The 26,891-nt window shown below is 46.8% G+C and overlaps 1 protein-coding gene across 2 annotated transcripts in view; it reads left to right on the top strand.

Annotated features, from left to right (window-relative positions):
- NINL (ninein like) overlaps positions 1–26,891 on the top strand; it is a 148,578-nt gene that overhangs the window by 50,439 nt on the left and 71,248 nt on the right. For both annotated transcript variants that reach the window (XM_051834438.3, XM_089307397.1), the window contains exons 2-3: positions 19,301–19,494; positions 25,365–25,461. In XM_051834438.3, the coding sequence (XP_051690398.3) occupies positions 19,312–19,494; positions 25,365–25,461 (280 nt within the window). In that variant the 5' untranslated portion in view covers positions 19,301–19,311. The remainder of the gene's footprint in view (positions 1–19,300; positions 19,495–25,364; positions 25,462–26,891) is intronic.

Here is a 26,891-nt window from a genome sequence, read left to right as displayed (position 1 = left end):
ATAAGTTGACCCAGCTCTGTGTTCTGTGATCAATCCCACTTGGTCATGGTACACAATCCTTTTATTGTGCTGCTGAAATAGATATGCTAATATTCTGTTGATAGTTTTTACATCTGTAGTAATAATGGACACTGATGTATGTTTTTTGTTTGGTTTTTGTGTGTCTTGCTGTGGTATCAAACTAGAGAAATTCTGTCAGACCTGATAGAATAGGTTATGCGTGTTCTTTCATCTTCTCATTTTGTTGGGAAAATCTGAGAAGATTTGGTGTCAATTCTTTTTTTTTTTTTTTTTACAGGCAGAGTGGACAGTGAGAGAGAGAGACAGAAAGGTCTTCCTTTTTGCCGTTGGTTCACCCTCCAATGGCCGCTGCGGCCGGTGCGCTGCGGCTGGCGCACCGCGCTGATCCGATGGCAGGAGCCAGATGCTTCTCCTGGTCTCCCATGGGGTGCAGGGCCCAAGCACTTGGGCCATCCTCCACTGCACTCCCTGGCCACAGCAGAGAGCTGGCCTGGAAGAGGGGCAACCGGGACAGAATCCGGCGCCCCGACCGGGACAAGAACCCGGTGTGCCGGCACCGCAAGGCCGAGGATTAGCCTAGTGAGCCGCGGCGCCGGCCGGTGTCAATTCTTTAAATATTTAGTCAATTTCACCAAGGTAGCCATTTGTACCCATGCTTTTTTGTGGGGGGCGGGGATGGAGGGCAGGGTTCCTTTATCTGTTTACCTTAACTGAGTCAACCTTGTCAAGTTAAAGGTCTATTCACATTTTCAATTTATTTGAGACAGACAGAAAAAGAGAGCTCCCTTCCACTGGTCCACTTCCTAGATGCCTGCAGTGGCTGGGACTGTGTTAGGACTGGGTTGGGACCATGCCAGGAACTGGGAAGGCAATCCAGGTCTCCCCCAAGAGTGGCAGGGACCTTATTACTTGAGCCATGAACATTGCTCCCCAGGGTCTGTACTGGCAGGAAGCTGGAGTTTCAAGCCAGAGCTGGGAATTGAACCCAGCTACTTTCACACTGGACACAGGTACCTTAACTACTAGGCTGAATACCCAGTTGAGGTTAGTTACTGCTTTTGATGTATCTCATAATTCTTGGTGGGTTGTATTTTTGTTTTCATCTCTCTCAAAATATTTTGTAATTTCTCTTTGACCCATTGGCTGTTTAGTAATGTGTTGTTTAATTTCCACATATATTTTAGTTTTCTACTTTTCTGTCTGTTAATGCTCTCTAGTTTCACTCTGTTGTGACTGCAAAATACTCTTTGCCTAACTTCAGTCTTTTTAAGTTCATTGTTTATGACTCAGTTTATCATCTGTCAAGGAGAAAGTTCCATATGTGCTTCAGCAAAATGTGTATTCTGATGTTGTTAGGTGGAAAGTTATAGATTTTGGTAATTTTTTAAAGATTTATTTATTTATTTGAAAGGCAGAGTTACAAAGAGAGAGGGGAGACACAGAGAGAAAGAGAGACTGCATCTGCTGGTTCACACCCCAAATGGCTGCAATGGCCAGGGCTGGGCCAGGGCAAAATAAGGAGCCTGGAATTCCTTCCTGTTCCCCCACATGGGTGCAGAGCCTCAAATACTTGGGCCATCATCTGCAGCTTTCCCGGGCACATTTGCAGGGAGCTAGTTTGGAAGTGGAGCAACCAGGGCTCTAGTTGGCTCTAATAGGAGATGCTGCCGGCATGGCAAGGGGCAGCTTAATCCACTCCACCACAACATAGGCCCCCAGGTCCTCTACTTAGTTGTTGATCGTTTTATTGACTGTTGAACGTGGGGCTTTAAAGTCTCAAACTCTTGTTGAGCTGTTTCTCCATTCAGTTCTGTTCATTTTTGCCTCAAATATTTCCGGGCTCTGTTCTTAGGTGTATGTGCGTGTATGTGTAATTGTTGTATATCTGTGTGTGCCGTCATTCTTTTTATCAATATATTATGTCCTGATTTTGTTTCTTGTCATCCCTTTTGATTTAAATTGTTTTGCCTGACAATGTTGTCGGAGTCAAAAGGCAGGGATCAGGTTCTTTTGAACCTCAGACAATGAGTTGAATGCAACCCACACAGTAAGTATAATAGCAGAAGTTCATTATGGGGAAAGAAAGTGCGCTTCTCATGAGGACAAGAGAGGGCCAACAGGCTGAGAGCTGAGGCCCTGAATGTGGACAAGGGCCACATTTTGCAGGGCTATTTTTGTAGGGGTGGCTGTTGGGTGAGGGGTGGCCCTTAGTGTGATTCTGAGGCCATCTGGCATGTGGGGGCTTCCAAGGGAGTGGTTTTTAAGCTTGCGGTTTCTTGTTCTCAGCTTTCCCAATTAGCCCTGCTTTGTCAAGGTCAATCATGAGGACAGGGAAGGGGAGGCAGAAACAGAGAAACAGACTAAGACCCCGAAAGAGCTATGGAATTTGCTTTTCTCAGCTTCCCCAGTTAACTCTTAGCTGTCTCCTGCCTCACTAATAGAGCCACTGCTGCTCTCTTTTGGTTATTATTTATTATAGAATACCTTTTTCTTGCTTTTTTGCATTCATCCTTTTTCCCTTAAATCTGAAGTGTGTCTCTTGTAGTCATCATGTAAATGAATTTTTTTTTAGGATTTATTTTATTTGAAAAGCAAAGTTATGGGGGACGGAGAGAGAGAGAGAGAGAGAGAGAGAGAGACAGAGACAGAGAGAGAGAGAGAGAGAGAGAGAGAGAGAAACTCCTGTCCAAATGACTGCAACAGCAAGGGCTGGGCCAGGCCAAAGCCAAGAGCTTCTTCCAGGTCTCCCATGTGGGTGGCAGGGGCCTGAGCACTTGGGCCATCTTCTGTTGCTTTCCTGGGCACATTATCAGGGAGCTGGATTGGAAGTGGAGCAGCCAGAACTTGAATGGGTGCCCATATGGGATGCTGGCATTGCAGATGGTGGCTTAACCTATTATCCCACAGTGCTGGCTTCTGGATCTTGTTTATAAATTCAATCTGCATATGTCTTTGCTTTAATAAGAGTTTAATCCATTTACATTTAATGTGATCACTGATAAAGATTGATTTATTACAGCAATTTGTCTATTTTCTTTATGCTTTATATATATTTTTTCTGTTAATCCTTTGTTTTGATATATAATGTGTTTTTTTTGTTTGTTTGTTTGTTTGTTTGTTTGTTTTGACAGGCAGAGTGGACAGTGAGAGAGAGAGACAGAGAGAAAGGTCTTCCTTTGCCGTTGGTTCACCCTCCAATGGCCGCCGCGGCCGGCGCGCTGTGGCCGGCGCACCGCGCTGATCCGATGGCAGGAGCCAGGAGCCAGGTGCTTTTCCTGGTCTCCCATGGGGTGCAGGGCCCAAGCACCTGAGCCATCCTCCACTGCACTCCCTGGCCACAGCAGAGAGCTGGCCTGGAAGAGGGGCAACCGGGACAGAATCCGGCGCCCCGACCGGGACTAGAAGATATATAATGTTTTAATGTACTTTTTTTTTAGCTTCACTACTCAGGAAAAACCTGTCCTTCTGTTACGCTCTTTATTTTTTTTTAACTTTTATTTAATGAATATAAATTTCCAAAGTACAGCTTATGGATTACAATGGCTTCTCCCCCCATAACTTACCTCCCACCCGCAACCCTCCCCTGTCCCGCTCCCTCTCCTCTTCCATTCACATCAAGATTCATTTTCAATTTTATTTATATACAGAAGATCAATTTAGTATATATTAAGTAAAGATTTCAACAGTTTGCACCCACACAGAAACTCAAAGTGAAAAATACTGTTTGAGTACTAGTTATAGCATTAAATCACAATGTAATGTACTCTTTTGATTTCCTTTATTCTGTATATATTTTAGTTCTTTTCTTAGTGGTTACATTGGGGGTTACAATTAACACCTTAAATTGATAATCTAATTTGAATAATATGTAGTTTCTTTTTTTAAAAGATTTATTTTATTTATTGAAAGAGTTACAGAGAGAGAGGTAGAGACAGAGAGAGAGGTCTTCTATCCACTGGTTCACTCCCCAGATGGCTGCAAGGGCCAGAACTGCATTGATCCGGAGCCAGGAGCTAGGAGCCAAGAGCTTCTTCCGAGTCTCCCATGTGGGTCTAGGGGCCCAAAGACTTGGGCCATCTTCCACTGCTGTCCCAGACCAGAGAGCTGGATTGGAAGAGGAGCAGCTGGGACTAGAACCGGCGCCCATATAGGGTGCTGGTGCTTCAGGCCAGGACTTTAACCCGCTGTGCCACAGCACCAGCCCAATGTGTAGTTTCAATGCTAAAAAATACTCTATTCCAGTGCATCTTCATTATCCTCTTTATGTTGTCAAAAATTATATTTATATGCATTTAACGACTTTTTAAAAAAGATTTAATTATTTTTTTGAAAATCAAATAGAGAGAGAGATCTTGCATCCGCTGGTTCACTGCACAAATTGCTGTGAGAGCCGGGGCTGGGCCAGACCAAAGCCAGGAGCCAGGAACTTCTTCCAGGTCTCCTTTGTAGTAGCAGAGGCCCAAGCACTTGGGTCATGTTCCGCTGGTTTCCCAGGCCACAGCAGAGCTGGATTGGAGGTGAAACAGCTGGGACACAGAAGCAGCGCCCATATGGAATGCTGGGGACACAGCCGGAGCTTTGGCACAAACATCGCCTCCGTTACTGCCTTTTACATCAGAGAGAAGAAACAAGGAGGTTGCTGCAGGCCAGAAGGGCAATAGAGCTGGCTTTTGTGTTTACCTGTCTGTCGCCCTTCACCAGGGCTGTGTATCTCTTCACATGGACTCAAATTAGTGTCTGGTGCCCTTTCCTTTCTGCCTTGAACCCAACCTGGCATTTCTTACAGGGCAGGTCCGTCGGTAATGGACTCACTCAGATTTTGTTGATCTGGAAATGCCTTTTATTTCTCCTTCATTCTTGAAGAATAGTTTTGTTAGACACAGAATTCTCGGTTGATAATTATTTCTACCGCCGCCTCCTCAATGGCCTTGTTTCTGGAGGACCAGGTAGCTGTCAGTGTTACCAAGCAGCATTTGTATAAGAAAAACTGCCTGTCTTTTGTTGCTTTCAGAATTCTCTGTCTCTGGGTTTCGAGGGGATGACTTTGGTGTGTCTCAGTGTGGATAACTTAGAAATTATCCTGCTTGGAGTCTTTTACCTTCCTGGATCTGTAAATGTACATCTTTAATCAGATGTTGGAAGCTCGGGGCCTTTTTTTGGGCAGTTTTTTGTCCTGCCTCTTTTTCCCTTTTTCCCTTGGAGTCCTATGATATTTTTCCATTCTTGATGGTATCTCACAGAACTTTTACACTGCGTTCAGGTTTCTTTTCTTTTCTTTTCTTTTCTTTTTTTTTTTTTTTTTTTGTTTTGTTTCTCCTCCTTGAACTCAGTCCTTCTTCTTGCTCAGATATACTGTTGGAACTTTCTAGTAAAGTTGTTGTTTCAGTTATTGTGCTTTTCAGTCCCAGAATTTGGTTTTTCTGTCTTCTTATTGATATATACATCTCGTGTATATATCATATATCATATATATATATATATATATATATATATGATTGCCTGATTTCCTTTGGTCTTTGTCATTGGTTTCCTTTAGCTCATTGAGCACATTTAAGACAACTGATTTGGGGCCGGTGCTGTGGTGAAGCAGGTAAAACCGCCGCCTGCAGTGCCAGCATCGCTATGGACACCGGTTCGAGACCCTGCTGCTCCACTTCCGATCCAGCTCTCTGCCATGGCCTGCAAGATGGCGCTGCACACTCATGGGAGACCCAGAAGCAGCTCCTGGCTCCTGACTTTGAATGGGCTCAGCTCTAGCCATTACAGCCATTTGGAGAGTGAACAGCAGATGGAAGATCTCTCTCTGCCTCTGCCTCTGCCTCTGTCTCTGTAACTCTGCCTTTCAAATAAATAAATAAATCTTTAAAAAAAAATGACAACTGATTTAACATCCCTGACTCATAATTCCAGTGTCTGACATTCCTCAGGGTCAGATTTGCTTCCTATCAAATGGCTTTATCTCTCGAATATGCCGCATATGACTTACTTGTTGGTAGGTTGTTGTTGTTGAATGGCATTTTGGAAATTATACTGAGATAACAGTGGAATTCTAATTCCTCCACACCTCAGGGATTGACGATGATACTAATCGAGAACTGCAACTGTCTTTTTATCACTTTTCCAAGCCATTTTTGAAACTCATGTAAATCTTTGTGATAGGCGCTGAATTGAAGTTTCTGATTTTGGCACTCAGCCAGTGGCTTGGCAAAAGGCATTCCTGTCCCCTTGCATCTTCTGATAGACACTTCTGGAGGAAGCTGGTGCAGCTCAGAAAGGCTAAAAGCAAGACAGGTGTCCACTCTCGTCCCTCGGGGAACCATCAGACCAACCAAAACGCTCAGCTCTATTTGTAGGAGGACAAGTGTTCTCTCTGTCCACCCTGGCACAAGCCGGATGCTGGAGGAGTCTGGACTGCTCTTCTGTGGTGTTGTTCAGGAGTGGAAGATGGTAGATAGCTGGCTCACTAAGGCCCATCTCTTACAAAGATTGGTAGCCTCTTTCATCATGCTACTACGAGTGTTGGTAACGATTTCAGAGTTTCAAAATAGTTGATTCCAGTTGTTCAATGTGGGTTTTTTTTTTAAAGATTTATTTATTTATTTGAAAGTCAGAGTTACACAGAGAGAGGAGAGGCAGAGAGAGATAGCGGTCTTCTATCCACTGGTTCACTCCCCAGATGGCTGCAACGGCCAGAGCTGCGCCAATCCGAAGCCAGGAGCCAGGAGCTTTTTCCAAGGTCTCCCACGTGGGTGCAGGGGTCCAAGGACTCAGACCATCTTCTACTGCTTTCCAGGCCATAGCAGAGAGCTGTATCGGAAGTGGAGCATGCGGGACTTGATCCAGCACCCACATGGGATGCAAGCACTGCAGGCGAAGGCTTTATTCTCTTCGCCACAGTGTCAGCTCCCAAAATGGGTTTGATGGAGGGGCTGGGGACCCCTTGGAGCTTCCTGCCTGCTGCTTTACATGACGCATCATCTCTGTCACAATGGCAGCTGCAAAAACTATGGTTTTGCCAGTTCTGCATTTCTTCTACATTGTCCCTGGCTGTTTCCAGAAGAATAGAATAACTGCTACTTTCTTTACAGTGGAATTTTCTGGATGAACTTAAGCTAGAAGTTGATCTTGGTGCAGTAATACAGAGACTGTAATCATGAATGTAGACATAGAAGTGTAGATGGAGCACCTCGTGTGTGTAACTACTTGTATGTGGGCAGTCATGCACTGCATAGCAATGTTTGCCTCACTGATGGGCCACGATACAACCGTTACCCCACAATGGAGTCCAGAGATTTCTATGATCCCTTGATGCAGCTGTCAAGATGTCATTGTGCAATACGTTACCCACTTATTTGTAGTGATGCTTTTGGAACCAAACCTTCTGCTCTGCTATTCTGCATCTGTGTCTCTCTCTACCTAAAAGTGTAGGACATGGGGCCAGCACTGTGGTGTAGCGGTAAAACCACTGCCTGCGGTGCCAGCATCCCATATGGACGCTGGTTCAAGTCCCGGATGCTCCACTTCTGATCCAGCTCTCTGCTATGGCCTGGGAAAACAGTAGAAGATGGCCCAAGTCCTTGGGCCCCTGCACCCATGTGGGAGACCTGGAAGAAGCTCCTAGCTCCTGGCTTCCCATCGGCATAGCTTCTGCCATTGTGGCCAATTGGGGAGTGAACCAGTGGATGGAAGACCTCTCTCTCTCTGCCTTCCTTCTCTCTTTGTGTAACTCTGACTTTCAAATAAATAAATAAATATTTCAAAAAAGTGTAGGATGTGCAATTATGTACAGTACAGAATGCTTGGTAATGATGGTAAACAGCCATGTTGTGGGTTTATGGACTTATTGTTGTATTTTTTATGTGAGTGTACTCCCATCTGCTTATTGAAAAAAAAAAAACAAACCCTCAGGCAGGAGCTGTCCCAGAAGACGTCATTACTGTGATAGGAGATGACAGCTCCATGTCACTGCCCCAAAGACCTCCTAGTGAGACAAGACATGTAGGTGGAAAACAGTGATGCTGATGATCCTGACCCCGTGTGAGTCTAGGCTAATGGATGTGTTTATGTCTGAGTTTTTCATACACAAAAAAAAGTTTAAGGAGCCAGCGCCGCGGCTCACTAGGCTAATCCTCCGCCTAGCAGCGCCGGCACACCGGGTTCTAGTCCCGGTCGGGTCGCCGGATTCTGTCCCGGTTGCCCCTCTTCCAGGCCAGCTCTCTGCTGTGGCCAGGGAGTGCAGTGGAGGATGGCTCAGGTGCTTGGGCCCTGCACCCCATGGGAGACCAGGAAAAGCACCTGGCTCCTGGCTCCTGCCATCGGATCAGCGCGGTGCGCCGGCCACAGCGCGCCGGCCGCGGCGGCCATTGGAGGGTGAACCAACGGCAAAGGAAGACCTTTCTCTCTGTCTCTCTCTCTCACTGTCCACTCTGCCTGTCAAAAAAAAAAAAAAAGTTTAAGGAGTTAAAAAATATAATAGAAAAAAAACTTGTAGAAAAAGTGTAAAATGGAGGAAACTATTTTTTGATTTCTTTTTTTATTCTTTTTAAGGATTTATTTATTTGTTTGAAAGTCAGAGTTACACAGAGAGTTACAGAGAGAGAAAGAGAGAAAGAGAGAGAGAGAGAGACAGAGAGGTCTTTTATCAACTTCCCAGTTGGCCGCAATGGCTGTAGCTGAGCTGATCCGAAGCCAGGAGCCCAGAGCTTCTTCCGGGTCTCCCACATGGGTGCAAGGACCCAAGGGCTTGGGCCATCTTCCACTGCTTTCGCAGGCCATAGCAGAGAGCCGGATTGGAAGTGGAGCAGCCAGGACTCGAACAGGCACCCATATGGGATGCCAGCACTGCAGGCGCGACCTTACCCACTATGCCACAGTGCCAGCACCAATTTTTGCATTTTTGTACAGTGTGTTTTTGTTTTATGATAAAGATTATCACGAAAATTGAAAATTAAAAACAAAGTATTTAAAAGTAAAAAAAAAAAAACAGAGGTTAGTGCTGTACTATAACTGATTAAGCTGCCACCTGCAGCACAGGCATCCCATATGGGTGCCAGTTCGTGTCCAGGCTGCTCCACTTCTGACCCAGCTCCCTGTTAACACACCTGCAAAAGCAGGGGACGATGGACCAAATGCTTGGGTCCTGCACCCACGTGGGAGACCCAGAGAAGTTCCTGGCTCCTGGCCTCGGTCTGGTCCAGCCCCCACCATTTCAGCCACTGGGGAGTGAACCAGTGGAAGATCTCTGTCTCTCCCTCTCTGTAACTCCGCCTTTCAAATGAATAAATAAATATTTTTTTAATTTTCATAATATCCTAACGAGGTTATTCAGATCAGGAAATAGCCCAGAGAGTAAAGTGAGTTGTCCAGGGTCACGGAGCCGGATGCCAGAGTCAGCCCTCCTGTGTACTAAGATGTCATCTTCAAGAGACCCTAACCCAGTAGGTTTTTTGGGACAGTTTTAAATCTTTCTGTTTGTTTAAGATTTATTTATTTTATTTGAAAGAGTTAGAGAGACAGAGGTTTTCCATCTGCTGGTTTACTCCCTGAATGGCTACAATGGCCAGAGGTGAGCCAGTCTGAAGCCAGGAGCTTCTTCCGGGTCTCTCACATGGGCGGCAGGGCCCCAAGCACTTGGTCCATCTTCCACTTCTTTCCCAGGCACATTAGCAAGGAACTAGATTGGAAGTAGAACAGCCGGGACTCAAACTGGTGCCCATGTGGCATGCTGGCACTGAAAGCAGAAGCTTAGCCTGTTACGCCACAATGCTGGCCCCAGAGTTTTAAATCTTTATGATATCTGCTCAAAAGTCTCTAGGAAACAGATGTTAAAATAATAAATTAAATGAGTTATTAGTTTACTTTTACTTTGTTGGAACAAGCACATTAAAAAACATAGCTTCTTAAACATTACTTGATTTTTTTTAAAAAAAGAAAAATCAGCTTCTCAAACTTTATTGCTGAGATCTTTAGAGCTTGTTTTGCAAAATCAATAAATTAGCATACGATTTGAAAAGCAAGGAAAGGCCATGCTAGTAGTAATACAGAGCAAGCGTCATGGTCAGAACTGTGGACTAGAAATGTCGGAGTTAGCCGTGAACTGAACTGCAGGGCTGTTTAAAGTGGGACCCCGCTGTGCAAGGCAGCACCTTGTTTGGTACTGTTCCTGCTCCAGGAGCCCTGTGGGTCCCCACACGATCCACACACCCAGGCTGCTTCTGAGAGCACCCTTCTCTGCCATGTCCTCCATACCCGGCACAGATTAAATTCCCTCATTGCTGCGCATAAATTAAATGCAACCCAACACCTAGCTCCTTCGGCCTCCAGAGGGCCACATTGTCCTGCAAGGAGAAAGCTGAAGACAGCTAGCTGCCTCGGGGGCAGTGTCCATTTTGTTTGGGGATAGGGTTTTTCTCTTCTGAATGAAAATGGGATTTTGTTGGTGGGGTTTTAAATTAAGCCTTATAGCATTAGAATAATTACTGAAATTCTACTCATTTCAACTTTATAAAGAAATACATAAAGCTGTGAGAAAGCCAGGTGTTCTCTTTATCTGGAATATTGCCCCCAGTTTTGCACTTAGCTGCCCGATGCTGGCCAAGTTTGGTTTTCATGTGCAGACATTCTGTGCATGTGTGGAATCCTGAATTCAGTTCGGATGAAGAAGAAACTGAAGAGGCTTTTGAACTGCCCAGGTAAATAGTGTTTATTATTTATAATGAGCCTCTTAGCTGTGAGTCCTGCCCCTCAGCACCGGAGTCGCTCTGGGAGCCACCCAGGAACCTGCAGGGCTCGGGGGCGGTGCAGATGCAGATGCATGTCGCTGGTAGGCCCTGCCTGAAGCTTCAGAGAAAGAATCCCTGGGCTTCTTTTCTCCTTCCCTTGGGCCTGTGGCAGCTTTATAGAGAAAGGGGTGTTCTCATCTCTGCCTTCACCCTGGAGCCTTGGGGCTCTAAAGAGATGCCAGGATTTATGTGTGGCGGGCTGAGTTGATTGCTTTTTTTTTTTTTTCAAAGATTTATTTATTTACTTGAAAGCAGAGTGACAGATAAAGTGGGAGAAACACAGAGACAGAGAGAGAGAAAGATCTTCCATCTGTTGGTTTATTCACCAAATGGCTGCAGCAGCTGGGGCCAGGCCAGGTCAAAGCCGGGAGACTGGAACTCCGTTCAGATCTCCCATGTGGGTAGCAGGAGCCCAGGTACTTGGGCCGTTCTGCTGCTGCTTTCCCAGTTGCATTAGCAGGGAGCTGGGTTGGAAGTGGAGCAAGTCCAGAGTTGCAAGATGCCCATGCAGGGTGTAAGATGCTGATGTCACAGGTGGCGGCTTCACCTGCTGTGCCACTACCATGGTGCCAGCTGTTTGCATTTCTAAGGAGGGAGGGAGGAAGGGAGGGAGGAGTGGTGTGCAGTGAGGCATTTCCGGAAATTGGAGCAGCACCAAGACTCTAAGTGGCCCCTTGTGGGGACGATCATCCTGGCTTCGCTGGTGGTAGAATAAGGAGCAGCAAGGTGAGCAGTGGTTTCCATGGACGAGGTGTTTTCTGAAACTGTTCCCCAACAGCCCACAATGACATGTTCTGGACTACCTTGTTGACAGCCCCCAAGAAGCTATGATGAGCCAAGAGGCCTCTGGTAGCTGGGCGGGACTCTGCGGTCCTGCCCCTGTAATTGGGGCAGGGGGTGCAGATCAACAGTTTCTCCCTTTATTTAGGAATGTCTTTGCATGGGTCAGGAAGATTCCACTGAACCTCATCTTCAGTCTCTTTCCATTGACCTTGGCAGCAGGAGCATGGCTGCTCCCTGCACATCTTGCCCGGGTTGTTTGTAACACCACCAGTGTGCACAAAGCCATGCTTTTTAATTTTTTTTAAATGCATTTATTTATTTGAAAGGTAGTTACAGAGGGAGAGCTTCTATACAATGGTTCACTCCCCCAAATGGAAGTAATGGCCGGGGCTTGGCCAAGCCAAAGGCAGGAGTCAGGAACTCCATCCAGGTCTCCCATGTGGGTGACAGGGGCCCAAGTACTTGGGCCATCTTCTTCTGCCTTCCCAGGCACAAGAACAAGGAAATGAATTGGAAGTGGAGCAGCCAGGACTCAACTGATGTTGCTACATGGGATGCCAGGTCCTGCAGCGCCACAACACAGGCCCCAGTAAGCCGTGTTCCAAGGAAAAGGTAGTTGGAGAGTCACACTGTGTGGTTTTGGCACTTCCTTAAGGGAAAAGAACCTGGCCCAATCCATTTTAGCAGGTGTCTCGGTGACATTTATCAAGTACCTGCTGGACACAGAAGGGTAGCACTCAGGTCATTGATCAAACACTGCAGGTTCAGCAGGTGCCGACAGGAGCCCCTGTTGGCCAGTGTCTTCTGTCACCTCCCTGGGTCAGGGCCTGAAGCCCACCACCATGCTTCCCCACCCTGCCCAGTGCTGCCCAGTCCTGGCCACTGGGGGTCAGGCTGCATCTGTGCTTAGCAGCTGAGGCCACGCAGGAAGGTACAGCCCACAATCACAGCTGTCCTGCTGGAGACAGACAGGGACCTCGCCGTCTACACCAGCTGGGGCATCGGAGAGAACTCTGGAAAGCATATATTGCTGTAATTCGTGTGCTATATATGGATATGTTGTAACCCATAGACATGAAGACATGTCTTTTTCAATTAAAATTTTTTTCAGTTAAAAGAAATCTTTTGAAAAGACATGCAATATGAAATTTACCCTCTTAACTGTTTTAAGCATACTGTTTAATCGTGTTAACTGTATCTGCGTCTTTTGGTAATGGATCTCTACTGCCCTTTAATCCTTTCCTTCCCCCCAGCTTTATTAAGATGTAATAGAGAAACAAAAATCAAAGATATTTGCTGTGTGCAGTGTGATATTTTGATGTATATCAAATATGTATGTATGTATGTATGTATACATTTGATGTATGTATACATTGATGTATGTGTATATTATGATGTATGTATACATTATGAACTGAATAAATCAACCTATTCACAGTTCCATCACCTCAAACACTTAATGTTTTGTGTGCGGTGAGAACATTTAAGATTTACTCTCAGGGCAGGCATTTGGCACAGAGGTTAAGATACCTGCATCCCATATCAAAGTGCCTGGGTTCAAGTCACACCTCCACTTCCAAAACAGTTTCCTGCAAACACATACCCTGGGAGGCAGCAGGTTGTGGCTCAAGCCCTTGAGTCCCTGCCACCCTCATAGGAGATTGTGTTCCAAGTTGCTGACTTCATCCTGGCCTAACCCTAGCTGTTGAAGGCATCTGGGGCCTGAACCAGCAGATGGAAGACTTCTCTCATTCTCCATGCTGTTCAATAAAAATGAAAATAAATTTTAAAACAAGATTCAGTCTCTCAGCAGTTTTCAAGGGTACAGTGCATATCATGTAGTATACTGTATTGACTGTAGCCATCATGCTGTACAATAGATTCTGAACTTACTCATATGTCCAACTGAAACTTTGTACCCTTTAACCAGCATATCTGTATTCCCCACTCCCCTTCTCCCCTAGTAAGCACCATTCTGCCCTCTGCTTCTCTGGGGTCAACTTTTTTAGATTTTGCATCCAAATAAGATCACTAAGAGTACTGTCCTCTATGTTCATCTGTGTTGTAGCTTGTTTCCAAGTTCCCTTCCTTTTTTTAAAGTCGGAGTTACACAGAGAAGGAGAGGCAGAGAGAGAGAGGTCTTCAATCCACTGTTTCACTCTCCAGATGGCCACAACGACTGGAGCTGTGCCGATCCAAAGCCAGGAGCCAGGAGCTTTCTCCTGGTCTCCCATGTGGGCGCAGAGGCCCAAGGCCTTGGGCCATCTTCTACCGCTTTTCCAGGCCATAGCAGAGAGCTGTATCGAAAGTGGAGCAGCCTGGACTTGAACCAGTGTCCATATGGGATGCTGGCACTGCAGGTGGCAGCTTTACCCTTCAGCGCTGGCCCAAATTTCCTTCCTTTTTAAGGCTAATATTCCACTGTGTGTATAAATCACATTTTCTTTATCCATCCATCTGTTGAATACATGGGTTGCTTCCACCTTTTGGATATTTTGAATAGGACTCCAGGGTTTGCGTTGGCAGAAAGCTGAAATCAGGAACCAGAACCAGGTATGGAATCCAGGTGCTCCAGTATGGAACACAGATGTCTCAACCAGTAGGCTCAGTGTCCACCCCTTAGCATGCTATTTTGTTTCATGACTGAATGATTTTCTCTCATCTCTCTTTATAAAAAAAAAAAAAGATTTATTTATTTATTTGAAAGAATTACATAGAGAGAGGGATAGAGTGAGAGAAAGAGAGAGCTTCTATCCACTGGTTCACTCCCCAAATGGTCACAACAGCCAGGGCTACACCAGGCCGAAGCCAGGAGCCAGGAGCTTCTTCCAGGTCTACCACGTGGGTGCAGGGGCCCCAGCATGTGGGCCATCTTCTACTGCTTTCCCAGGCACATTAACAGGGAGCTGGATCAGAATTGGAACAGCCGGGACTCAAACCGGCGCCCGTGTGGGATGCCTGCATCGCAGGCAGCTGCTTAGCACACTGAACTAACTGGGCTTTTCCTTGAGGCACAGAGGATTTGTGGCGGTATGGCCCTGGGCCTCCTCTGCCTTCAGGCCTTGTCCCATGTGTAGCCTGCTCTTGGGCATCTGGGAGTCTTGTGGAACAGTGCACCTCCACTATCAAGTCCTTGTTTTGTGCCACTTCCTGTAAATAAGTGAGAGCTGGGCGGGGCACCCCCCGCTGGCTCTGATGCAGGACTGCCCACAGCTGGGAGACAGGCTTCTTGGACAGGCTTCTTTTCTTCACTGTTTGGCCTTGGGACACTAGCTCAGCAGTCTTATCAATTCTCCAGCCCACCTGCCCCCAGGGCTTTCTCCTGAGCCCTCCCAAAGGCACGTCCTCCTGGGGATGGTTTCTTTCAAAATGGTTGTTGGTTCACTCTTGGGACAGAGAAGGAGGAGGAGGAGGAGTGAACAGGGTGTTTTCTGCAGAGAGTTTGTCGGAGAAAACGTGGATTTGCCCAGTGTCTCTCTCTGAAAGAGTATAGTAAATACATCGTGCTTCACCCTGCAACAACAGTGAGTATTTTTTTAAGATTTATTTATATATTTATTTGAAAGGCAGAGTTACAGAGAGAGAGAGGGAAAGGTCTTCAATCTGCTGGTTCACTCCCAAAATGGCCACAAATGGTTGGGGCTGTACCAGGCTGAAGTTAGGAGCTTGGAATTCCATCCAGGTCTCCCACATGGGTGAAAGGGGCCTAAAGACTCGGGCCATCCTCTGCTGCTTTCCCAGGCACATTAGCAGGGAGCTGGCTCAAAAATGGAGCAACTGGAACTCAAACCATTGCCTATATGGGATACTGATGTCAACAGGCATTGGCTTAACCCATTGCACCACAATGCCAGCTCCAAATGCTTGCTTTTTTTTTTTTTTAAAACATGAAGAAGGCATGGAAAGATCTCTTGATAGTATAAGTTTGACCAAAAAAAGCAGACTACTGGGACCAGTCCTATGGCACAGCGAGTAAAGCTGCTAGCTGCCTCACCAGCATCCCATATGAGTACTAGTTCAAGTCCTGGCTGCTCCACTTCTGATCTACCTCCCTGCTAATGTGCATGGGAAAGCAGCAGAAGATGGCCTAAATGCTTGGGCCCCTACCACCCACATGAGAGACCTGGAAGAAGCTCCTGGCTTCAGACTGCCAAGATCTTACTATTGTATACATTTGGGGAGTGAACCAGTGGATGGAAGATTCATTCTTTCTCTCTCTCTCTCTCTCTCTCTCTCTCCTCCCCCCCCTTCTCTCTCCCCCTCTCTCCATGTAACTCTGCATTTCAAGTAAATAAATCTTTTTTAAAAAAGAAAAAAGCAAACTGCAGAGTAATATGCCTGTTACATAAAGATAACATAGCTTGTGTATGTTGCGTGGTGTGCATGGCTGCCCATCTGCCCTGGAGTCTGACTCTGGGAAGCAGGATTGGGGTGGAAGGACAGGGTTTTGTTGTATTTATTTATTTATTGTTTTATTTATTTATGCACTTCAAATTGCTTGAATTAGTTGCAACTAAAGGTAAAACAGGAAAGAAAAAAAAAATGGAGGAAATTTCAAAACTGCATTTGCCCAGGACCCTGGAGGCGGGTGGTGTGCGCTCTGGGGCGACAGTCTAGTGGTGTCAGGTTGCTCAGCAGTCCAGTCCCCTGCACCCTCCACGCCCGCATCCCTGCCTGGCAGGCTCTGAATTTTCTACTCCCAGGTGTTCTTATATCTCTGCTTCCAGCTTATCACAATCTGGCATTTGGAGCAGGCGTCTGGCTCCCCTGCTTGGGATCACATTGTCTCAGTTTGAATCCTGGCTCTGCTTCTGAGTCCAGCTTCCTGCTGATGCTCACTCACACCCAAGAGGGCAGCAGGTGTGGTCCAAGTGCTTGGGTCCCTGCCACGCACGTAGGAGACCCAGAATGAGTTCCAGGCTCCTGATTTTGGCCTGGCCCAGCGCCAGCTATTTGAGGGCATTTGGGAAGTACACCCGCAGATGGAAGATCTCTTTCTCTCTCTCTCTCTCCCTCCCTCCATCCCTCCCTCTCTGTCTCTCTCTGCCTTTCAAATAAGTTAAAAAGTATTTAAAACCAACTAAAATTTGCAAATATCAGCATTTCTCTGTAGGTCTCCCAGGAGGACTCTTGTCTACATAAGGGTACAGTGTCCTGGTTAGGGAAGGAAACATATAGTTTGACGGACGTTGACTTAGGAAAAATGTTGAGTTTCCTTTCTGAATTACTGTTTATGCTTTCCTGTCCATTTACTGTTTCAAAACAGCTGGAAGGGAGGTGGGTGTTCACAGCTCACCTCGCTTGGCTACCTCAGCTTCTGTGTCCTGTCCAGGAAGAGAAGGCGTAACTTGACTTGCCCATCCAGGTTGCCGGGCAGGTTCCCTGCTGTTTGTACCTGCCTGGGATCCGAGATGGCGGACCAGTTTGTTCATCTGCTATGTGGACTCTGGCTGGTTTCAGACCCTATAGGTCCGATGATTTCACCTTCATAGTTAAGACGCCATTGTGAAGAGTCCACCTAGCATTTATGTTTGTGGTGTCGATTATGTTGTTTTGCTGAGCAAAGTGATGAGTGTGCAGATTTTCCTGGATTCAGGCCCCTGGTACAAGTCTGACTCAGGCCTTCCTTGTCATATTTCCTCCTTGTGGAACCGATCCTTAGTTCTGGTGCCTATATAATAAGCTGAGCTATAGGAAATTGCCATTTTTGTGGCTCAGAGTGTTCATATATGGATGGTTTCATATGGTTTACCCTAATATCTTTAGGACCTTCTTATATGTCACGTTTCAGTACTCAGTACCTGCTTATAAAAGTGCACTACTTATCATAAATTTTGAGAAATATAAATTGTAAAATAGAAGATAAAAACGTTTGATACTGTGAAAACATCCATTGCAGTTTTAATGTCTTTTTGCTTTCCCTTTTTAAAAATATATTTTACTAGGCTGGCGCTGTGGTGTAGTGGGTAAAGCCGCCTCCTGCAGTGCTGGCATCCAATATGGGCACTAGTTCAAGTCCCAGCTGCTTCATCCAGCTCTCTGCTGTGGCCTGGGAAAGCAGCAGAAGATGGCCCAAGTCCTTGAGCCCTTGTACCCACGTGGGAGATCCAGAGAGGCTCCTGGCTCCTGGCTTCAAATCAGCGCAGCTCCAGCCGTTATGGCCATCCATGAACACACCTCTCTCTCTCTCTGCCTCTGCCTCCCTGTAACTCTGCCTTTCAAATAAATAAATAAATCTTTAAATATATATATAAATATACATATATACACACATATATTTTACTCCAGAAAGTACACAGGCTTATGATAAAATTGTGATGAGGCATAGTTGATTTATTATATGTAAAATGACCCATGAAGAAGCTGCTGTTACTACAGTTTTTATCCTGCCTTGGCATTTACCAAGGACACTTCCCCATGCAGTGGATTACTGAGATGGTTTACTACTCTGTCATATAAATATCCTGTAATTTTTTAAAAAGATTTGTTTATTTATTTATTTATTTATTTGAAAGGCAGAATTACAGAGAGGCACAGAGATAGAGAGGTCTTCCATCCACTGGTTCACTCCCCAGCTGGCCGCAACAGCTAGAGTTGTGCCGATCAGAAGGCAGGAGCCAGGAGCCTCTTCTGGGTCTCCCACGTGGTGCAGGGGCCCCAGGACTTGAGCCATCTTCTGCTGCTTTCCCAGGCTGTAGCAGAGAGCTGGATCTGAAGTAGAGCAGCCAGGACTCGAACCAGCGCCCATATGGGATGCCAGTGCCGCAGGTGGTGGCTCTACGCACTGTACCACAGCACCAGCCCCAGAAATACCCTGTAACAAGCTATTTTTGTTTTGCTGGGCATTTTAGTTTCTTTTCTTGGCCGTCCTTACAGAATAATGCTCTGATAAAGTTGTATCCTGGTTTGCATCTCTGTTTCTCTGAACCGGAAGACTGTCAGAATTCGTATAAGTGGAACACTAGTTCAGGTGGTGAGAATGTTTTCACATTTCTTGGTCCAGGGAGGCCTGAAGGCTCTCCCTAAAGATACAAACAGTATCTGTATGTAACAGGCGCGTTTTTACACAGCTGTTCGTAATTTACTTTTTTCTTTTCGTGGTTAACATCCTCTGTGTATTTTTATTGGAATTACTGTTTTTTCCTTTTTTTAAAGATTTATTTATTTACTTAAAAGTCAGAGTTTCAGAAAGAGAGGGAGAGTCAGAGGTCTTCATCTGTTGGTTCAGTCTCCAAATGGATGCAATAAGCAAGACTAGGCCAGGCTGAAGCCAGGACCCAGAAGCTTCTTCTGGATCTCCCGTGTGGGTGCAAGGGCCCAAGCACTTGGGTGCCATGCTCCACTGCTTTCCCAGGAGCATTAGCAGAGAACTGGATGCAAAGTAGAGCAGCTGGGACTCAAACCAGCATCCATGTGGGATACTGGCGCTGGAGGCCATGGCTTTAACCCGCTGCATCACAGCGCCAGCTGCTCTTGTCTTTATATTGCAGAGAAATTCTGATTCTTGTGGTGGTTCCTGTCTGCACCCTCTCTGGCTGCTCTGGGCTCTGCTGAGAACACAGGATCTGCCCATCCACACCAGATCCTAAGGGGGCTCTGGATGCTTTCTATGCACGCATGTGCCTTACGGCCTGCATTGCCCCGATGGGGGACGGGGCAGGAGTGTGCCAGGAGGAGCGTCTTGATATTTTTCCCTCTTCCTCTTGCCTGGGCAGCCTGCTATGGGATGGATGGAGAAGAGGAGAGCCGCTACGTCTTACAGCTCAAGGAGCTCTACAGCAGCTGCGACACCACAGGCACAGGCTTCCTGGACCGGGATGAACTGACCCAACTGTGCCGGAAACTGCACCTGGAAAAGCAGCTGCCTGTCCTCCTGCAGACGCTCTTTGGCCAAGACCACTTTGCCAGGGTGAGTACTGGTCTCTGCCCTCGTCCAGACAGGCACAGGGCTCTGCTGTGGGTCTCCACGGGTGTCTGACAGGGCTCAGGGGGACAGAGGTGCTCGCCGGAGCACAGCTGTTAGGAAGTGGGCAGGTGTTGCTCCCTCCGTGGAATGTCACATCGAAGAAGGAGCTTCCCTGAGGCTGCTTTTGTTTTAGCACAGGAACTTCCAGAGGCTTGTTCTGCAGATGGGGTAGCGGTTTGGACCACAGTAGGGAGGAGAGGGGATTGGTGCGGGTGGGCAGCCTGTGGGTCACAGAAACACAGGCTGGATCTGGGACTGGCGCTGGCTTGGGCCAGCTTCACAGCACCTCAAAGGCAGATCCGCTGTAAAATTCTTCCAGCAGTTGGGCACAGCTGTAACTACTGCTGTAAGAACAAAGGGTTCCTCTTGTGCCGTCTGGCAGATAGAAAATGTGAACTTGAAGAATTCCTTCCTCTGGGAATCCAAGGTCATCAGGAGGGGTGACCTCTAGATTTCAGACCACAGTCTGCCTGCATGATGGAAGCACTGAGTGTCTCCCTGTTCCTCCTCACCCCTGCGCGGATGTTAGTGTGTTAGTGCTGAAAACAGTGCTGTTACCTTGTTCATCTTAACTTTGAAGAAGGAACTTCCTGTCCTCAGGCCTTAATCAAATCCATAACAGGAGGAAAAATCAGCCTGTAAGTGTTCCTGAATTGGCTGTTGTACAGAAAGAAAAGAAAAACAAACCCCTGCCCCCCACATCCCTCAGTGCTGACCTAGGGGGGAATCCAGGTGGATCCAGGCCTTGTCAGCCTCTGAGGAGACCTCTGTGCCCACACAGCAGAGCAGAGCTCTGACTCTGGGAAACAGGCCGTGCCCTTCCTGTCTCCCTGTTCTCTTCCTGCCTTTTTCAAAGGAGGCTTAAGGACAGATGGATTTTCGATACTGTTCTGGTCCCTCTTGACATCACCTGGAACAATATTTGGGACCTGTGTAAGCAAAAGACACATTTGTAAACCACTGACACTCTTGTTTATTTACTTATTTATTTATTTTAAGCACATGTAATTTCCAAACCCAAGGTGGGGAGATCTGTCCTACAGATCACTGTGGGATGTTTGTTGTTGGTTTTTTTTTTTTTAATATTATTTATTTATTTGATTGAAAGGCAGAGTGACTGAGAAAGAGATCTGCTAGCCACTGATTCATGCCCGCAAAAGTCAGGGCTGGGCCAGGCGGAAGCCAGGGACCCAAGAACTCGGGCCATCTTCCACACTTTCCCAGGCACATTAGCAAAGAGCTGGATCAGAAGCAGAGCAGCCAGGACTCCAACCAATGCTCCATCATATGGGATGCCAGTGTTGCAAGCTGAGGCTTAACCCACTGTGCTATCATACCAACCCTTGACACTCTTACTTATTGGAGCAATGATGTTTTCTTGATATTTTTGACAGTCTGGAAAATTCAGACCAAAAGAATAACTTCTGGGCCTGTAGCCCTGTAGCAGCCTCAGCTGACTGAATAAACCCTACCATTCCCCAGCCTCTCTTTACGTCATGCTGAGTATTTGCAGAAATGGTAGAAGATTTAGAAACATCAGATTATGACAGGAGAAAAATGATCAGTATCTCAGCATCAGCAAAGAGACAGCTTGGGTTACTTGAAATTCCTTGGAGATACTGCCCCTTCTAGGGAGCCTGCAGGCGTCTTGCAGCACTGTGGGGAAAGATGTTGGAAGATAGACAGACACTTACAAGCAGTGACAGGAACCTGGCCTTTCCAGCAAGCACTCCCTCCGGGCAGAGCCACATGGGCATCCCTCTGGCCTTCCTTCTGCCTGTTCCATGTCCACGACTCTGTTTCCCAAAAGCAAGTCAGTTGCTGGGGAAGCTAAGAGGTCCTGCTGGCATCAGTGCTCCTGAGCCTGACCTGAAGTTGCCCTCTCTTCCCTCCCTGCAGCTCTTCTCTGTGCCCTGTCCCCTCTGTGGTGTGCTCACAGCTGGTGATCTCTCTGTCCAGAGCCCTTCCTGTCCCTGTGCTATGTTCAGGGCAGAGCTCACTCAGCCCCTGTTTAGGTGGAGCATTACTCAGAGGTTTTAGGGAAGCAGGTGTCAAGCCAGAAATATACAGTTGTCCCCACTCTGAAGCAGAGGTGGAGAGTTCAGGAAATCTCAAGGAAATCAAGATGAATCCTTCATCCAGGAGAGTGGATGAGCTTTTCAGGGCAGATCCTGTGCATCCAGTTTCCTTGTAGTAACTAACATTTATATTAAAACAGAAACCCAATTCTCATATTTGAAATAGCAAAGCAATTTTTGAAGGCTTTAAGGGTATGCTTGTTTTTAATTCCTATTTCTTGTTAAAGCAATATCAAGCTATGCTTTTAAGTCAGAAAATTAATGTGGCCTAAAACTCGTGTGACGTTCACGGGGAATTTCCATGCCTATTTTATGTAATGTCCGTGTGTGTGTGTGTGTGTGTGTGTGTGTGTGTTTAAACAAATGGCTAGGATCTTCACCTTGAATCTTTTTTTATTATTATTTAAAGACATATTTATTTATTTGAAAGGCAGAGTTACAGATAGAGACAGACAGAGACAGGGGGAGAGAGGTCTTCCATCCATTGGTTCACTCCCCAAATGGCTGCAACAGCCAGGGGTAGTTTTGGTCAGGCTGAAGCCAGGAGCTAGGAACTTTTTCCAGGTTGCTGTTCTTCCACTACTTCCCCAGGTGCATTAGCAGGGAACTGGATCAGAAGTGAAACAGTCAGCCCCAGCTTGAATTTTTAAATTTGAATTAGAGGGGCCAGTGCTGTGGCACAGTGGGTAAAGCCACCGCCTGCAGTGTTGGCATCCCATATGGGCACCAGTTTGAATCCCGGCAGCTCCTCTTCTGATCCAGCTCTCTGCTATGGCCTGGGAAAGCAGCAGAAGATGGCCCAAGTCCTTGGGCCCCTGCATCTGCATGGGAGTCCTGGAAGAAGCTCCTGGCTTCATATCGGCCCCGGCCACTGCAGACATTTGGGGAGTAAACCAGCACATTGAAGATCTCTCCCTCTCTCTCTCTCTGCCTCTGCCTCTGCCTCTCTGCAACTCTGCATTTCAAATAAATAAATAAATCTTTTTAAAAAATTTTTAATTGGAACAAAGAATTCTTTTCTCAATTCTTAACATGTTATTGAAAATAATTTTAAAATTGAAAGTGTCTGTGGATCAAGGGGCCTACCCCTTGGCATTTTCGTGGATGTGCCTGGGCTCATAGGAGGATGTGATGATGAGTCTTAGCAGGCAAACGTCTCCTTCTGTGAGCCATGGAGGGGAGGATTCAGGAAAACATAGGCACAGTCAGAATGGAGTCAGACTCACTCGTCACCACACTGGACCATTTGGTCTCACTGCATTTGGGGGTGGAAGAACGCTTGTGGATTATTATCCAAGACACGAAGCTGTGATTAGATCAAGCAGAGTGGCTGTTTCATTATGCATCCATGTAGCCCTTTATTATCTGCTGAGCAGCATGCAGATGCCAGGGGTGCAAAGATGAAAGAAACACAGCTTCTGTTTTCGTATGAAATGAAGTACTTCCCTGACTGAGACAGCAAGATATTGAACACAGCCTTTGCAGTTTGGGGTTGGTTACTAAATTCTTGTGGGTCCATTTTATGACATTTTATGCAGTCCTTAAAAAGCTGCAGGCATCCCAGTAGTGGCAAGTTAGCAAACTCAGGCCAGCTTTCCAGGGAGGGCTACCCAAAGCACTGAACAAGATAATGGCAAGGAGCAAAGAAATCAGTGAGAAATTATTAGTATAAAAACCCATGGAAGACAAGTATTCAGAGAGGAAAGCTTAGCACACAAAGTCCTGTTTGCCTTGAGAATATTTTCTGCTCTGAAGTAAGCAGTTATGAAATTGATCTGTGGTCTTAGGGGCCTCAAAAGGCCAGGAGAAAATAGGAGGATATTGGAAAACTAGAATTAAAAGACAGGTCTAGGGGCCGGCATCGTGGTGTAGCAGGTAAATCTACCGCCTGCATTGCAGGCATTCCCTATGAATGCCAGTTCAATTCCTGGCTGTTCCACTTCCAATACAGCTTCCAGCTAATGTGCCTGGGAAAGCAGCAAGTGCTTGGGCCCCTGCACCCATGTGGGAGACCTGGATGAGTATAATGAAGCCGTATCATGTCAATGCTAACCAAAAGAAAGCTGGGCAGTCTTTGCTAAGGAAGAGATGAACTTTCAGGTGAAAGTGTTGCTGATGAAACAGGCTTGGACTTCACCAAGAATAAGTAGGTGCATTCTGTGCACTGGCAGTGCCTGTCGGGAACCTGCAGAAGGCACACTGCTAAGGACGTGGGCACCACGGTGTTCAGATCAGTATTGTTGTTGTTTTCATTTTATTTGAAAAGCAGAGCAGCAGAGACATGGGGTAGGGAGGGGAGTGCACAAGAAGTGCACGAAGAACATTTACTGCATATACTGAGAGAGAGAGCTTCCATCTGCTGATTCATTCCCAAATGCTTGCAACAGCTGGAGGCCAGAACTCAATCCAGGGCTCCCATGTGGGTAGCAGAGACACCTGTGCTTGAGCCATCTTCTGCTTCCTCCCAGGGTGCCCACTGGCAGGAAGCTGGAAGTAGAGCAGGGACCCCCCCCCGCAAATGGTCCCAACAGCCAGGGCTGGGCCAGGCCAAAGCCAGGAAACTGGAACTCCATGTGAGCCTTCCACATGGGTAGCAGGGGCCCAAGCACTTGAGCAGTGATCTGGATTGGAAGTGAACCAGCCCTGCAATACAGGATGCATGCATTGCAAGGAGGCGGCTTGACTTGCTGTGTCAAAACCCCCGGGGCCCAAGTGACGTCTTCACCGCAGTATTGTTTTTGATAAGTAAAGCGTGGGACCAGTGGAAGTGTCCATCAGCGGGAGAGTGGGTTGATTTCACTGTTGCATTTACCCAGTGACCCACTGTACAGTAGAGGAAGTGAACGAACTATGCCTGTGCGTGACAACTTAAATGGGTATCACAGCAGCAATACTGAGTCAAAGAAGCAAGACCATCAAGAATGTATGCATGTATGATCCATTTAGATCCAACTCGAGCCACATTTGTTAGGGATGCATGCTGATGAGGCATACAGAGGCAAGACAGTTGGAGAAATCAGAGAAGGGGCAGGGGACGGATGAGGAGTGCGTGGTGCTGGGGCCTCAGAATATTGGCAGTGTTCTGTTTCCTGATTTGAGGGGTTGCCCTTTAGGTTTCTTTTATGTGTGGTGATGCTGTGTGCTCATTGTGTCTCTCTGCTCTGCACTGTTTTCTGATTATGTCATTTGACTTATTTTTTTAAGTTTATTTATTTATTAATTTAAAAGAGTGACAGAAAGAGAGGTCGATATTCCATCTACTGCTTCACTCCCCAAAATTACCAAAGTGGCCAGACCTGCACCAGGCTGAAGCCAGGAACCAGGTGCTCCATCAGGGTCTCCCACATGGATGGCAGGGGCCCATGCACTTGGGGCATCCTTTGCCTCTCTCCTAGGTGCATTAGCAGGGAGCTGGATCGAAAGTGGAGCTGCTGGGACTCGAATCTGCACTCTAAGACAGGGTGCCAGCCTCGCAAGCTGCACCTTAACCCACAGCATCAGAACACCAGCCCCATACTTCTTTCTTATAAAATTGTTTAATAGTATTTATTTGGTGGTTGGATTATGATTCACATTAACTTTCCTTCTAATGCTCTTCTTTAAAAAAAAAAAAAAAAAAAAAAAAAAACACTAAATATCTCAATGTTCTGAGAACAAAGTCCTAAAGGGTAATGAGTTAAACCTGTGATCCCTTGAAAATAACACTGTCTTCCTTTAAAACTTAAATCCCCATAGGTCAACTTTGAGGAGTTTAAGGAAGGTTTTGTGGCCGTGCTGTCGTCAAATGCTGGTGTTGATCCCTCGGATGAAGAAAGCAGTTCCCTAGAATCAGGTGAGAGGATCACCTCGTGTTGAGTTCAGGTTTTCCTCATTATTTATTGGTTGGCTTTTGGGGTATAACCTAGCAGTTCTGAAAGCGGCGTTCTAGGGGCCAGCACTGTGGCGTAGCAAGTAGAGCCTCCACCTGTGATGCTGGCATCCCTTATGGGTACCGTTTCAAGACCAGACTGCTCCACTTCTTTTTTTTTTTCTTTTCTTTAAATATTTATTTATTTATTTGAAAGACAGAGTTACACAGAGAGGCAGAGAGGGGATGGAAGAGAGAGGTTTTCCATCCACGGTTCACTCCCCAATTGGCTGCAATGGCCAGAGCTGTGCTGATCCGAAGCCAGGAGCCAGGAGCTTCTTCCAGGTCTCCCATGCGGCTGCAGGGGCCCAAGCACTTGGGTCATCTTCCACTGCTTTCCAAGGCCACAGCAGAGAGCTGGATCAGAAGTGGAGTAGGTAGGACTTGAACTGGCGCCCATATGGGATGCCAGCACTGCAGATGGTGGCTTGACCTGCTACACCACAGCATCAACCCCTGCTCCACTTCTGATCCAACTCTCTGCTATGGCCTAGGAAAGCAATGGAAGATTGCCCAAGTCCTTGGGCCCCTGCACCCTTGTAGGAGACCCAGAAGAAACTCCTGGCTTTGGATCGGCCCAGCTCCAGCCATTGTGGCCATCTGGGGAGTGGACCAGAAGATGGGAGACCTCCCTCTCTCTCTTTCTCTGCCTCTCAAATAAGTAAATAAATCTTTAAAGAAAAAAAAAAAAGAAGAAGCTGCGTTCTAGCTTCACCATCTGTCACTGCAAAGCTGGGGGCACTTGGACAAAACATCTGGGTTTTCCCTTCTTGCAGTTTCTTATCTGTAAGGTAGTGATACACCATAATAGGTGCTCCACCTGTAGCACAGGGTCATGAGCCAATGCATATGAGTGAGTGGAAGATTTGAGAATTTTTTAAGACTTTATTTATTTGAGTGGTAGAGTTACAGAGAGAGGGAGGACTGAGGTCCCTCATCTGCCAGTTCACTCCCCAAATGGCCACAATGGCCTGAGCTAGGCCGATCCAAAGCCAGGAGCCAGGAGCTTCTTCCAGGTCTACCACACAGGTGCAAAGGCCCAAGGACTTGGGCCATCTTTTACGCTTTTCCAGGCCATAAGCAGAGAGCTGGATCGGAAGAAGAGCAGCCGGGGCTTGAACCGGTGCCCATATGGGATGCCGGCACTGCAGGCAGAGGCTTAGCCTACTTCTCCACAGTGCCGGCTCCTAGATTTGAGAATTAACAGTGCAGCACAGATGGGCCTCTCAGTATGGCAGGCGGGTAGACCCAGGCCAGCCCTGCAATGTAGTTTGTGCCTGGCAGGAGTCAGTTATAGGACTGGGGCTGGTGATGTTCTCAGGGATCAGCCACTCGGTCTTGGTCCAGGTCTCAGG

This window comes from Oryctolagus cuniculus, chromosome 11 (assembly GCF_051225735.1).
Source record: "Oryctolagus cuniculus isolate XC-2025 breed Fujian yellow rabbit chromosome 11, ASM5122573v1, whole genome shotgun sequence".
NCBI classification, from domain to species: Eukaryota; Metazoa; Chordata; class Mammalia; order Lagomorpha; family Leporidae; genus Oryctolagus; species Oryctolagus cuniculus.
This window is presented reverse-complemented; position numbering and strand designations above follow the sequence as displayed.